Consider the following 15000-nt stretch of genomic DNA (forward strand, 5'->3'; position numbering starts at 1 on the left):
AGCTGGAGTCTGTTTAGAGTAGATTTAGTTACACCTACATACAGTGAGTTGCAATAATCAAGCCTAGAGGAAATAAAGGCATGTATAAGGATTTCTAAATCACTGTAGGAGAGAGAAGACTTGAGCTTTGCTATTGTCCTAAGTTGGTAAAAACTTCCCTTGACAACGCTGTTGACTTGCTTATTAAAAGTCAGAGAAGAGTCTAGGAAAACACCTAGGTTCTTGACCACACTGTGATGGTTAACAGACAGAGGGCCAAGAGACTTGCTTACATTGTTGACAGAATTTGGTGGTCCAAAAATGATTACTTCAGTTTTGCTGTCATTTAGCTGTAAAAAGTTGTTAGCCATCCAATTCTTAATGTCATTAAGACAAAGAAAAAGGGTTGTCAATGAGCAGGAATTTTCAGGGGCCACCGGTATATAAAATTGGGTATCATCTGCGTAGCAGTGATAACGAATATTGAATTGATTGAAATTCCAGGGAGCCCAGGGGAAGCATGTATAAAGAAAATAATAGAGGCCCTAAAATAGAACCCTGGGGGACACCACACTTAATGGGAGCAGATGACGAAGAAGCGTCCCACGTGTGTGTGTGTGTGTGTGTATCAATGTGTTGTGTGTGTGTGTGTGTGTGTGTGTGTGTGTGTGTGTGTGTGTGTGTGTGTGTGTATCAATGTGTTGTGTATGTGTGTATCAATGTGTTGTGTGTGTGTGTGTGTGTGTGTGTGTGTGTGTGTGTGTGTGTGTGTGTGTGTGTGTGTGTGTGTGTGTGTGTATGAAGGAGAGGATGGAGAGAGAGAGAGATGGAGACAGACAGATGGTGATGAGTGACATTTGATGACACAGGATACTCACTTGACGGTGCGTATGTGTTTGGTGGTGTGCGTAGGTATCAGCCGAAACACGACATCCAGCCCTCTGTTCTTCCCCAGCAGCGTCGCCGTGGAGACTGCAACAGACAACAAACACCAGAGCAGACAACATTTAGTGGTCTCTTGGATACAAACCTCTCTGTGAGAACTTGTCAAGTTGTCAATCACCCAACTCTCTTCTGGAGCGAGTCAAAGAGCACAACCCCACCCACCCAAACCACCCCCCCACCCCACTCACACACACACACCTCTCCTCCCCCACTGTGGAGAAGTACCAGGGACATTCCAAAAAAGCAGAAGAAATCCAAACTTCAAGCACATTAACTGTGGTATGTGAACAAGAGGCACCTCCACTATTAATAGACTGGCACTGCGTTCAGGATTTATAGCATTGTGAAAATGGACAGGGAGCAAGATAGCCGGCTGGAATGCGGGGATCACTGCACTTCTATTTCCAACCAGACACATCTCAACCATATAACACAAAAGCCCCTGGAAATATGAATTGTGAACCTGACACATCTCAACCATATAACGCAAATCCCTTGGAACACTAATTGTAAATGCTGAAGATTATGACAGTCGGTCGTGTAACAAAAATGTAGTTGAGTTGTCACTGTTCTTAATGAGTTATAATTATTCAAATTTATGTGCAGAAGATCTCAAATGTCTCTAAAGTAATGTAATATATTTACAAGGTGACTGCTATCCAGGAGATTATTGATTTGGAGTATGCATCCTCTGCACTTTGACTGAACATCCCTCAGGGATCACGGTAAATGCTTTCACTTGCATGCAGGTTCTTATATGCTAACGACAACCACCACATTGGCTGCAAAGACACGAAGCCATCTCACAAGGATGAGTATTTTGACAGTATATATATGCTAAATCAAAACAAATGCAAGCAAACAATTTCCACTAGATAGTGTAGTCCTCTAAGGTTGATTGCCTGGGGAGGAAAGAAGGCATGTAGTGGGAATGCATTGGAGTGGCTGTATATCAACATTCACATGATCAACAGAAACGCGCTGCTTCAAAGGTGTGTCAGCCTCTGGTGGACTGACTGTGTAAGGTCTGTGAATACTGATGAAGAGTGTGTCTCACACACAAAACACTCCTGCGTAATATTTGGGAAATAGGGCGAATATTAAAGTTCTTATCTGCTTGATAGAGTTGCATGCATTCCCTATCATTTTTTTTTTCATTAAAATTATATTAAAGCTCGATCACAGCAAGCAATTTCTTAAATTGAGGCTTTGACAGAAAGCTATCTGACTATATTATGACATATAGGGAAAAGAGACACTGATGATGTAACCATTGACAAAATAAAATATAAAAAGTGGCTCATTAAGTAGCACTTTGCAAAACAATGCTACAAAGTGCTGTCCAGTGAAGGAAATGGTGCTGTATTCTACCTGAGCATCGTGTTTACCTGGGTGACAGATGTCGATACCTGAGCTAAAGGTATGCTATCTGAGAAAGAGTGACAGGTACAGTACTTGATGTTAACTGAGGAACAGGTATGTAATGTGAGGGGCATACATGTTATCTGAGGAGCAGGTTTTATTACCTAAGGGGCAGGTACATTAACTGAGGGGACAGTCTATTGGTAGATTACCTGAGGTGCAGAAGACCTGAATCACCCACAGACAGGCGGCAGCTCTCCTGACATCCCTCACATTCTGACGGAGCAACCCTAGCATCAGCAGCACCGCCTCGGCCTTCTCCGCCTTCACACCAATCCTGCGGTCTGACACAGACACAGACACACACACAAACACACACACTATTTGAATGTGATCAGTATGCAGGCTATGCACCACCTTGTCTGAATTCGGCTCAAATATGGAAGGGTTGCATGTGTTTGGAACTTTCATCACTACCAAGTGATGTTGATTTGTTGATGAGAAAAGGTTCAAAGTGGCATAAACATGGACAGCCCACTTTTGTCTGGATTTTAGATGGGAAGTCAGCCTTGTTAAGATTAGCTCTTAGCATGATTAGCATCAAAATGTTGTTCTTATCTAGATGTGAACTCTGGTCATGACGTGCCAAAGTGACGTCCGTTCTCATGAGACTTTACAGGTCAAGCAACATTTTCTGGTTCGTATGCTCTCACAGGTATAGACAACTTTTCAAAAGTAATCAAACATAACTTTTATGTTAGTGTTCTCAAAATAAATGCTAAACCAATCTAACGAGAAGCAATGAAGCTATATCATGATTATTACATGTTTATGACAATGTCAGTAAATGCCTGCGGTTTGCCTGTAGGCATCTCATTTCTAATGTATTGGCTAAGCCACAGGGCAAACAACACAATGAGTGTGGGTGAGCAGGGACTGGTGGATTTAATCATGAAAAAAGATGAATTATTATTCAAAAGAGATAATTATCACCTGCATGTGTGAAGGTTGTGTCTATCTCTAGAAATATTTATTGCACAGAGCAGCACCTTATGGCAACAAGCAAACTCTGCTGAAGCACCAAACCCAATCAATGTGAAGAGCCTGAACTGCTGCTGCTAAACAGAGAATATCATTTGGCAGCCAAAGAGGCCAGGCGGCAGCACACTTTGGCCTTTCACAGCCCCCACACACAGTATTTGAATCAAACAATTCTGGGCTGGGGTGGTGATGGTCGTGGTGTTGCGGAAGGGGGCGAGAGGGCTTCTCCACCTTCCCACCACTGACAGAGCCATTCACAAGCTTTTGCCACTGTGCTACAAATTTAGACGCGGAGAGACAGATAGGGAAGTCAAATGAAGGATGAGAGTAGCACTTCGAGCAAAGCCACACGGGAGTCCCTCCCTCCCTCCCTCTATCTCTCTCTATCTCTCTCTCTCCTTCTCTCCCTCCTCTCTCTCTCTCTCTCTCCTTCTCTCCCTCCCTCTCCCTTTCTCTCTTTCTCCCAATCTCTCTATCTCTCTCTCTCTCCCCTCTCTCTCTCTCTCCCTCTCTCTCTCTTTCTTTCTCTCTCTTCTCTCTCTCTCTCTCTCTCTCTCTGCTCTCTGATTACACTACTGGAGATCCTGTGCCATGACGCGTGGACTGGTGCCACGAGCTACATGCTTTGTTTATGTATGGCGAGCCAAACAAATCAAAAGCCTGGCCAACACAGACATCACCCATTCAGTTGCACTTCACGCTATTGAGTCAAGCTGCGCTAATCTAAGACCATCGCGCGCTGTCCAATGTTACAACTGCGCTATCGAGTTGGCCGACACCACCTATTCAATCTGCGCTAAACAGAGACCATCGCGCGCTGTCCAACAACTGCGCTATCGAGTTGGCCAACACAGACACCGCCTAGTCAAGTTGCTGCTATAACCATCTCACGCTGCCTAAAATATCAATAACAGGATTGCAATGTTTTCAATCTGTAGAAAGTCACAAAGTTGTTACAAAGCACATTCCCATCAAACGGATCACGATTTACGATATATATTTATTTGAACATGGGATTACTGGGAGATTATTACTGCCTGCAAATGTAGCCTAGGTTTAACCGGGTTTAACAAGCTGCAAATGCACACTGGGTGCAGCAAATATTTCAGCTATCCACAAATTTCTTACATCCCATATGTCTACTTAATTTTAGTAATTTTCGTTGGCTAGCCTATTGCGTAATACAACCTGTCCAAATATAGCATTTAGGGTTCATTATTGGTGTAGCCTAAAGTGACTCAATATTGATTCGCATTGTTTATTATCACATATAAACATCACATTAAATAACCTAGGACTTCAGAGACAGGGCAAACTTCTACCACCATTCCCAAAATGTTATCCCAACCAATTTAATAAATTTGCGCTTATAACGAGGTGAAGCGCGTTCCCGAACAACTTCTTTTCCTCTGAGGGAATGTCCAATCTTCATCAACGACATACCGTTGTACCTTACGTTGTCTCCGTCTGTAACGTGGAATCTAATAGGCTAATTCTAGCTGGTGCCGGAAACGAACACCCATGAAACGCCATTTTTGTAAAGATGGCTGCGGTCAATTTCAAACTTTTTTGGCTGAAGTAGCTAGCCTAGCATGGTCCATTGAAATGAATGGGGGCGGGACTTAGTCACTCTCTCCAGTTATATATAATACCTCCATGGTCGCGACCCACTACTGGGTCCCGGAGACATGCCAGGTGGGGCGCGAGTTTTTTTTTTTTTATCTGTAGCCTAGGCCCAGGTAGCACCCGATGCGCAATGGACGCACTGTGTTATTCATAGGGAAGCGCTCGTGTCAAGGCAGCTTAGTCCCGACCTACATGAGATTTTGAACGTTGTTGTGAGAGTGGTGAATTTCATCAAAACCCGGCCCTTAAAAGTGCGTCTATTCTCCGCACTTTGCGAAGAGATGGTAGCAGACCAAAAGGCTGTACTGTTTCACAGCGAGGCAAGGTGGCTTTCCCGAGGTAAAGTGCTGTCGCGCGTGTTTGAGCTTCGAGTTGCCTCTTCTTGGAGGAAGAGCACATGTTTGAATCTGCAAGCACGTTCACTAATGAACATTTCTTGACGAAGCTAGCCTATCTTAGCGATATATTTGATATATACGATACATTTGAGTTAAATGTCCAGTTACAAGGCAAAGACAAGCACCTACCTAGCAAATAAGATTAATGCATTCACCAAAAAAACTTGAGTATGGGACAGGCGCCTCAATCGCGACAGTATTATGCCTTTGAGATTTCTGAGCGAAATCGCTGAAATGTCTGATTCGGGGGCCACTCTTGTGATCCCATGTGTTAAACAGTAGGCCTACATCACATCTCTGCAAAGTTTATTTCAAAAATATTTCCCAACCAGCAGTGCTCAGTATGACTGGATTATGGATCCATTTAATGCAGCATGTTGGTATTTCATTATATTGTACAATGCTGTAAAATGTCCTATGCTTCCTAATATGTTGCTGGAAAACAGAAATATGTGTGTTATTATGTATTTATTTATTTATTATTATATCGGCAGCACCAGCTGATTTTAACTCTGTTGAAGAGGATATATTTAGAACTTGTCATTATTTCAATAAATTTGACAATTTTTAGCATAGTGACAATTTATGTTGTGTAATACCCCTAGCTTATACCTTATATAGCTTAGGAAAGCTAACAGCTTTCTATTAGGATCTAGTTTGTTAACTACCACAGTCGCGAGTTGGGTCGATAGTCTGTCATTTTTAAAAAGTGGGTCCCGAGAAAAAAAGTTTGAGAAACACTATAGTACAGTAAAGCAGGGCACACTAGCCCAGTGATGAAGGAAGTTTCCAATCAAGCTTGCGCTGATGCATCACTGATCAAATTACTATTTTCTGACACAACCATTCCAGGTCCTATCTGTCTGAATCTCATTTTGAGCTCTAGCCTAGCATCTTAATTATGGTATTCACAGCTAGTGACAAATGATGTTCATTTATGAGTTGATAAGCCTGGTTATTTATTGTCATATTGTATATATATGTCACGTTTTATATTTTATTATGGTCACTCGCATTATGGGGTTACTGTGTAGGTAATGCTGTGGTTAACTTACTTAACATGCCCACCATGAGTTAGACTGGAGATAAATTAGAAAACTTTTAAACTTTTGTGTTTTCTAAAGAATCTCCCGTCTTGAGTCTAGGCGTTGCTTGATAACCACTCTGATAGAGGAAATATTTCTTGGTGAAACCAGAGCCCGTCTACGGAGACAATGAATGAATATCTATGAATAAACCATTGAATTTGTCGTTGTTGTAGCTTTATTTTTATGACATTTTGCTATATGTTTATAGTAATCGTTTTAGAAAAGATTTTGTAATCTTTTTTATTAATTCATTTCAAACGTTCCCCAGTTGGATCTCTCGCTATGTTCAAACGTTCCAATATAGCGCTGCGCTGCCCAGTTGGATCTCTCGCTATGTTCAGCTGGATGGGTGGTGTCCTGTTTGCATAAACTTAGTTCGAATGGATAGCGCCGCGCTGCCCAATTGGGTCGCTATCCCGTCCGGCTGGATGGGTGGTGTCCTTTTTTGCTTAAGCTTTTGAATTGTTTGGCCTCCCATAGTACCCTCTGAACCCCAAATTCCAGAGCGTCACCAGGGCTTTCTCCTGACCTTGCCGAAGCCTCTCTGCCAAGTGCTCCAGAAATAGACTCCTCTGACTGATACGAGCTTCTTTTACGCAAGAATATTTATTACATTTTTTAAAGGAGGCAGTGCAACATCTCGGCCAAATGCTCATTAGCTTCTGAACGAGACATTAAAGAGTTTTTTTTTGGCCGAAAGCTAATGAGCTGATTACCTCACAGCCAATTTGGCTCATAAGGATTGAAAACAGCACAGTTATGCTGCATTCGAAAGTTGGATATCTCTATCGACTTTAAATAATAATAAAAAAAATAAATGAAAAGGCAAATAAAAAACAAAATGTTGAGAACACATATTGACCATAATCCACACATCTGGCCAGATTTCAGTGATTTGTCTAATCACAAAGAGACAGATTTCACAATTTTCATTCTCATATCTCGGAAATAACTTTATCTAGTCATCTTATGACCCATACGTATGTATGTGTGTATAAACATATAGGTTTATGTATGCATGTATGTATGTATGTATGCATGCATGTATGTATGTATATTTGTGAGGGGGGTGGGGAGTAGGAATCCCCCCTTAGCCAACAAATACACAATGTGTGTGGAGATGTACATCTTAGAGATTGGTGGGATGTTGATGTTGCTGTGCAAGTTGTTAAATGTTTGTGTCAGAGTGTGTGTTTGTACCTCTGTGTCCAACCTTGGCCAGCAGGTGCAGAATAGGCAGCAGTAAGGTGTAATTGGGTGGGATGGTGTGTGCTGTGTTCACCAGAGCTATGAGGAGAGCCTCGCTGCCCCCTTTAGAGATCATGTAGTGGATCCGTCTGTCAGTGCCTAGAACACACACACACACACACACACACACACACACACACACACACACACGCACAGAGAGAGAGGGAGAGAGACACCACACACACACAAAAGCCATGAGTTATTTGTGCTCTTCTCTCTTCTTTTCTTCTTGAGCGATGGCTAATAACTACATCCAACATTTTGTTTGTGTGTGTTGATGGTTTAAGGGGGCTTCCCTCATATATTGGCTTTGCAATGTGTTGAGCTGTAAGTCCTTTGAAACTTTTGCAAATGCCAAAGGCTTGAGTTTGAGGCCACAAATTGGTTCAAAGTGAGTTATGATGGAGCCTCACTATGGGAAGTCTTTTGATTATCTAGTCAATTATTTGTGTGTGCGAGATCTTGGACTCACCAGCAGAGAGCAGTTCATCCAGCACATTGAGGATGTTGAGAGTGCTCTCCATGTCACCTGCATCCTGTAACAGAGCAGGGGGAATGTCAGAATAAACAACCAGAGACTATTACACTTAGGGGCCAAAAAAACAAAGACAAAGAGTCCGCATCCAAGAGACCTGGGCCCGTATTCACAAAGCATTTTTATCTTACTGCTAAGAGGACTCGCACTAAAGAGTAAGAAAGTAAATCACACTACAAGTTTTTAGCTAGGAATTGTCTCTTAAAACCTATTCACAAAACTCCTGAGACCAACCTTTAGTAAGGAAAAATGACAACTCCATTGCTATGGTTGACGTCATTACTCATGCACAAGTTTGATTGGAGTAACCACCATGATTGGCTGATGATTATTTCCTGTAACACGGGAATGATGCCAAAAACCTCCCCTACGATGATGAGTGACAGGTCCCTGCTGGTGATAATGTGTGCGCTACACAGGTAGGCTACTGTGGAGGACGGGAGGTGAATAAATAAATGAATCAAGAGTAGACAAAGCAAATAGCCTAGTAATAGGAATACACTAAGGACTGATGTAGTATCTTCGCAACATTTTAAAAATGAATCTGTATGAAGATATGTTTCAAAAGAGGAGAAGCAAAATAATGTGATTTACAATGAAACATTACATTTAGCTCAAATGTTGACAAGACTTAGGGGATACTTTTAGGGCTAAAATGCTTACGCTACACGAACAGAGTGCTTCAGTTGCAGACTCTGTGTCGCCTCTTCACTCTTTTCTTTCTACCCGCCCCCCTAATCCCTTTCAACCTCTACCCCCCCCCCCCCCCCCCCCCCATCTCAGTTAACCCATCTCTAGGATGACAATCATCACGAGATATTTGAGACATAAAGAAGTGGTGGTGGACGGAGTGGGACATTACCGGAACAGTTCAATCTCCAGGGGCCTCCTCCCTACAGGGGGCGGGGGTGTTGATGGGAGCGTGACCCAGCTGACACTTGCTACCTATTTTAGGGAGGAAGTCCATGGCTATTTGAAACATGTTGCGGTCGCTCATCTAAAATCTCCAGTAGTTTGTGCCCATCTCATACGCATCTCATCACCTGCATGTCAGGGCATCATAGTGCACAGTTAAGAACTTAAACAAACAGCGATATCATGCCCTTTTTAAGATCACAGTAATCGGTCCGACTTCAAAACGTTACTGGCCAACCGGGAATTCTTTTGAATCTCCTGATTACCACTCCGCTACTGGGTGGTAGTGTGGTGGCTAACAGGAATGTTGGGAAATGAACGTTCTAAAGAATATCTGGGTTCATTAAATTCAACATAGAATTTTAGAACCTTCAATTATTGCGGAACGGAATCTTATGTTAGAATGTTCAAAAACCTACACCTTTATGGGGTAAGGAGCTTTGCTAGCATGCAGTAGTCACACAAGTGGTGGGTCACTGTTGTGCCCATGAACAAGGCACTTGGCACTCAACCATGAGCTGCTCCAGGACTGGAGCATTTAAATTATTTTCAATCCTGCATATCACTCCATCCAAAATAAAACCCTGTATTCTAGTCCAGTGGCAGCATCTCTGCACAAAGTGCAACACTGCTGTCCAGAAAACAACACATTGTCATGAGCACCACGCTGTGTTTGTTGCCATGGGAATGGGTCATGGTCGTGGCCTTGGACACGACATTAGAGCCGTGGGACAGCTCTGAAGTGGCAGTGAATGGCTGGACGTGGGCAAGGGGGAGAAGGCGATGGGGTGTTTGCATGTGTGGAAGTGCAGTTTACATTATTGTTGTTCTACATAAAACTACTTCATTACCTACTGTCCCTTAGCAGAGTATTATACAGTAAGGCAGAGATCACATTAGCCAGCGGCAAGCGGCAGCAGCAAGCGTAACACAACGCTCAGACCATAATAAGTTATATCTCGTTCCTATGGTAACACAAACGGTTTGCCTTGGCTGACAATTGAATACGCTCACATTGCACTTTGAAAGTTCAACGCTCAGCTTGCTCAACGCTAGCGTTACGCCAGCGTTGCCACCGTTCCGCTGCCGAACCTTAGAGAACAATAGGAAACCTGCCGCTTGCCGCTGGCTAATGTGATCCCCGCCTAAGGGGTTAGGGTTAGGGGTACCAGTCTTGTGTCAGTTCTCACACACCTCTTTTACACAAAGTGTAAAGAGAGAGCTTTTGTTTTTAAATATAATGGAACTGTTTTGATTCTTTAAAAAGCCAAACACAATATTATGCACTACAGAGCAGAGTGACACACAGGAGGAACATAACTCCAATTTTACTGGCATTTAAGATCTCAGTAATGCAATTATTATAGTATTACTGTTAAGCTATAACAGTAATAAAACAATTTGCAAAATAATTAGTGACTGAACCTGCTTTAAAGTCCATAGAGTTACAAAGGACATCTAAAATGCATGCTGTATGTACAATGCATTTTAAATATCCCATACCAATAAAGACCATACACTCAAAGCAGAATGCAGATTATGTATCTACATTTCAAACACTGTGATGAGAATGTATCTGGGATGCATGGGAAGGATGCATCAATGAATGAATGATTGAATAGATGAATGAATGAATGGATGAATGAATGCATAGATAGATAGATAGATAGATCTATACATGCAAAAATGCATGCAGCAGTGGAGATCCTGAGAATTACACAGTAGATGTAAACTGCTGCTTTAGCAGAATCCACTCTCTGCTTTTGATTAAAGGAGAATTGCGGCCATTTTTCACATCTCTGTTTCCCAGGGTCACCAGACATCCCAAGTCTCCCGGAAGTTCCGGGAGTCTCCCGCATATTGATAGCTGCTCCCTGACGCCCACAAATTAGATAAAATCTCCCGGAATCTATAGTGAGCGATCAGAAGCGGGCATGCGAGACTGTGTGTGCATTTCAGTGAAGCGCGCACACGACGGGAGAGAGAGAGAGGGGTGGTGCGTGTGTGCCTGAGCGCATCCAAGACAGAGAGCATCCTGATTGGCCTGTTTCACTAAATCAACCAATCAGTTTTCAGTGTAGGCGGGCTTTTATCTCTTTTCTCTTAATAACCGAACTTAATTAATCAGTTCAGTGTATCATGGCAGAGTCAGTGCCTCAAAAAAAGGAAAATGTAAGACCCATTTCAAAGTGTAGGCTACCCTTGTCTCATAAGAGTAACAAATAATGATAGGCCTAGTCTTGCACGCTGTGACTTTAGCATTGCCCATGGCGGGTTAAATGATTGCAAAAGACATGTTGAGGTGAGTTTAACAAGTGTCAATTCATGTGCATATTATCCAGGCCTATAGCCTACTAGTTGCCAAGGCTACATGAAAAGACCAAACTACCAAAATCTACATATTTTATTTTCACAATTTCTATCTAGGCCTTCCTTATTTGGTGTACTGACTAGACATTATTGAACATATTAATTTGTATTTAAGTATGTTAAAGGTTTTGTTTTGTTTTTTGGGGGGGGGGGGGGGCATTATGATTGATACCTCCCTGAAATTACTTTTTGCAGGTTGGGATGTCTGGGTCACTGAGTACTGTCGGTACAAAAACAACACACAAAACAATCAGTTCTACCTACCTCGAGTTGCTGCAGCCAACGGCTAGCGCTGCCAGACAGCTACAGTGCTACACTCTGGGGACATGTTCATGAGCCCCCATGTTCATGCCCCCAGAGTGTAGCACTGTAGCTGCCTGGCAGCTCTAGCCATTGGCAATCATTTTAGGGTTTTTTTTCTCGTAACGACAGTACTGTGTGACCTAGGAGAAACAGAGATCTATGTGAAAAATTGCCATGTGGATAGTTTTATAGTTATGTTTATTTATTCCTTATAATTGATTTGTTTTCTTTTATATTCCTTTTCACTTATTTCCATTTTATTTATTTGTTCTGTCTGTGTCTTGGACTATTTCCATTTTATGTGCTTGTTTTGTAAAGCACACTGAATGATGATTATATATGATAATATGCTATTCAAATAAATTTGACTTTGACCAAGACTTTGAATGTCATTGAACTGAAAAAAGTCAACAATACGTCATTATTGATCTCTAGTCTAAAACAATATCTACGACCCTGCACATTGTGCTAAAGCAGGCAGATCATCACCACGAGAACTGCACTGTTTTACGCACACAAACGTACACATTCATACATACACACTTACACTCACACCCTTATGTGTACACCTACAGCAGTACAACTAGAACCAGAAGTGCACTTGGCAGATGCACTAGAGGCCAGTACAAGGCCACTAAATGGAGTTGCAACCTTAGAAGTGCATTCCACACAGCTAGATGGCGATGTGGGATGAAGTGGCCCCTCCCGCACAGATGGATGATGGGAAAGCAGATGGAGGTCGTTTTATACGCTCGATGCCTCACCTGGGGGCGGGAGAGCCGTCGCAGGAAACAGAGGACGGTCAAGCAACACAGGTGATCGACTAAACACACGGCCACCAGCGAAGATGGCGGGCCACGCCCGTCATGTGCTTTAATCATCTTATGGAAGACAGAAACATAGAAACATGGACACATCCATCCACATCCGCTCACAGCCACTCACATACTCACTCACTCACTCACTACACAGTGCCATATATAGTAAATCACTGTGCATTATATAGTGAATCAATGTGTCTTATATAGTGAATCACTGTGCTTTGTATACAGTAGTGAATCACTGTGCATTATATAGGTAATCACTGTGGATTATATAGTGAATCAAAGTGCATTAGTCAACCACTGTGAATTATATAGTGAATTACTGTGCATTATATAGTGAATCACTGTGCATTATATAGTGAATCACTGCATTATATAGTGAATCACTGTGCCTTATATAGTCAACCACTGTGGATTATATAGTGAATCAAAGTGCATTAGTCAACCACTGTGAATTATATAGTGAATCACTGTGCCTTATATAGTGAATCACTGAGAATTATATAGTCAACCACTGTGCATTATATAGTGCATAAAATGGTGGTTATTCAGTAGGCAGTGCACCATGCAGTGAATGAGTGGACATTCTGAGCACAGGGACGAGAAAGATGCAGGAGGCGGGAAGAGAGATTGAAAAAGAAGGTGTGTGTGGTGGTCCGCTGGAGGGGCGAGGTCCCTCTCTATCCCTCTCTGTCCAACCCCCCCCCCCCCCCCCTCTCCTGTCCTCTCCTCTCCTCTCTCATGTAGAGCTCAGGCGAGGTGAAGACGGGGAAAGTCTTTCTCAGTGTGTGGACCAGTAGCGGAGGCAAAAGCTGAGTTCAACGATGACAGATGACTGACCACTGCTGTGTGCAACAGGAGCTACCCCAATAGCACTCCAGCGCTGGCCATTGTTGATGTGGGTGTAACCAAGGCTGTCGTTGTGTGGGGGAAAAGAGGACTGACTCCCCAGGGCCCCAGTGAGGGAGAGGCCCTCGGAACGCTTACAAGTTTTTGGGGTCGTAATTTTATATTCTTTCATGGGCCCAATATTTCTAGCGGCACTATTAGAGTGTACCAGTTAAAAGGCCGTGCTGAACTCCTGTGTGGAGAGCGAATAGAAACCTTCGTCAGAAGATATCGGGCCTGAGGGAGGATTATCTGCTGCTGTGGGTTGATCAGGTGCATCTGCCCCCCGTTTACTATCTGAGTGTCATCCCAAGCCAGACTCACTATGGACAGAGGACGGAATCACTACCTCTTGGGCAAAGTTATAAGTTATCAACCAAACATTTGCACAAAGACCACAAAGAATACAACACTTTCATGTCCTATGAAAAAAAAAACCAATAATATTCACAGGCAATCAACTCCTACAAAAACAGAGTTAAGTCAAATGTAGTTTTTTACACTCACATGAAAACAGCTGATCTTTCTCTTATTATCATACAGGTTATTTGGCTTGACTCAAATAAAGAAATTACTCAAAACCAGAAGTAAAACAGACCAAAGGGTTTATAAGTTATGTGCTTTTGATACTTCTGTTGTAATACTAATAATCAATACTTTCATTATTTTCATTATGGAACAGCAATATCAACACCATTAAAATGACATATCACAAGAGCAAAGATTACTGGTATTATCCAAGTATGTAACACTCCTGAGTTTTGCTTATTAAGTTTAAGGCCCAATCGTTCGTTTAAAGCGTAACTTTCGCCAAAATTCTATGGTGTTTTTGTGAATGTACCCGAGTCAAACTTTCGTTTAAAAGCGTCAAAATCACTATTTTTAACACTAACACTAAGAAGGCTCTCGACACAACATGAAACTTTGATCGAAGTATCATCAGTGTCTCTACACATGAACTCGAGCATTGACAACATGTACACATAGTTTACTAAAAAGAAAGGTTTTGGACAACTCACTCCTTGACTGGCAAGATGGCGGCGAGCAGAAAAACCAAGTGAGTTGTTCAAAACCTTTCTTTTAGTAAACTCTGTGTAGTGTGTACACTACACAATGTTCTCAATGCTCAAGTTCATGTGTAGAGACACTGATGATACTTCGATTAAAGTTTCATGTTGTGTCGAGCCTTCTTAGTGTTTTAAAAATAGCGATTTTGACGAGATCATGTATCAAAATAGTAGTGTCCCTACGATTCCCATTCAAAAGGCCATTTGACCCGAAAACGACAACACAGACAAGCTTAAAAGTGGTGTTTCGGACGTAATTATGCTTTTAAACGGAAGTTTGACTCGGGTACATTCACAAAAACACCCTAGGATGCATTTTGGCAAAAGTTACGCTTTAAGTGCACACTCATATGACTTTGAATATATTTTTTATGCATTTACATATTATTGAAAAAAATAACTACAATGACC

General features: G+C 42.2%; 1 protein-coding gene across 3 annotated transcripts in view; it reads right to left on the reverse strand.

Moving 5' to 3' along the window:
* The window catches only part of LOC121724238 (cytosolic carboxypeptidase 4), a 135967-nt gene that overhangs the window by 98005 nt on the left and 22962 nt on the right, over positions 1 to 15000 (reverse strand). For all 3 annotated transcript variants that reach the window (XM_042110651.1, XM_042110652.1, XM_042110653.1), the window contains exons 3-6: positions 8160 to 8223; positions 7640 to 7786; positions 2499 to 2630; positions 858 to 951 (exon numbers count right to left, since the gene is read on the reverse strand). In XM_042110651.1, coding sequence (XP_041966585.1) covers positions 858 to 951; positions 2499 to 2630; positions 7640 to 7786; positions 8160 to 8223 — 437 coding nt within the window. The remainder of the gene's footprint in view (positions 1 to 857; positions 952 to 2498; positions 2631 to 7639; positions 7787 to 8159; positions 8224 to 15000) is intronic.

The sequence above is a fragment of the Alosa sapidissima genome, chromosome 11 (assembly GCF_018492685.1).
Source record: "Alosa sapidissima isolate fAloSap1 chromosome 11, fAloSap1.pri, whole genome shotgun sequence".
Taxonomy (NCBI): domain Eukaryota; kingdom Metazoa; phylum Chordata; class Actinopteri; order Clupeiformes; family Clupeidae; genus Alosa; species Alosa sapidissima.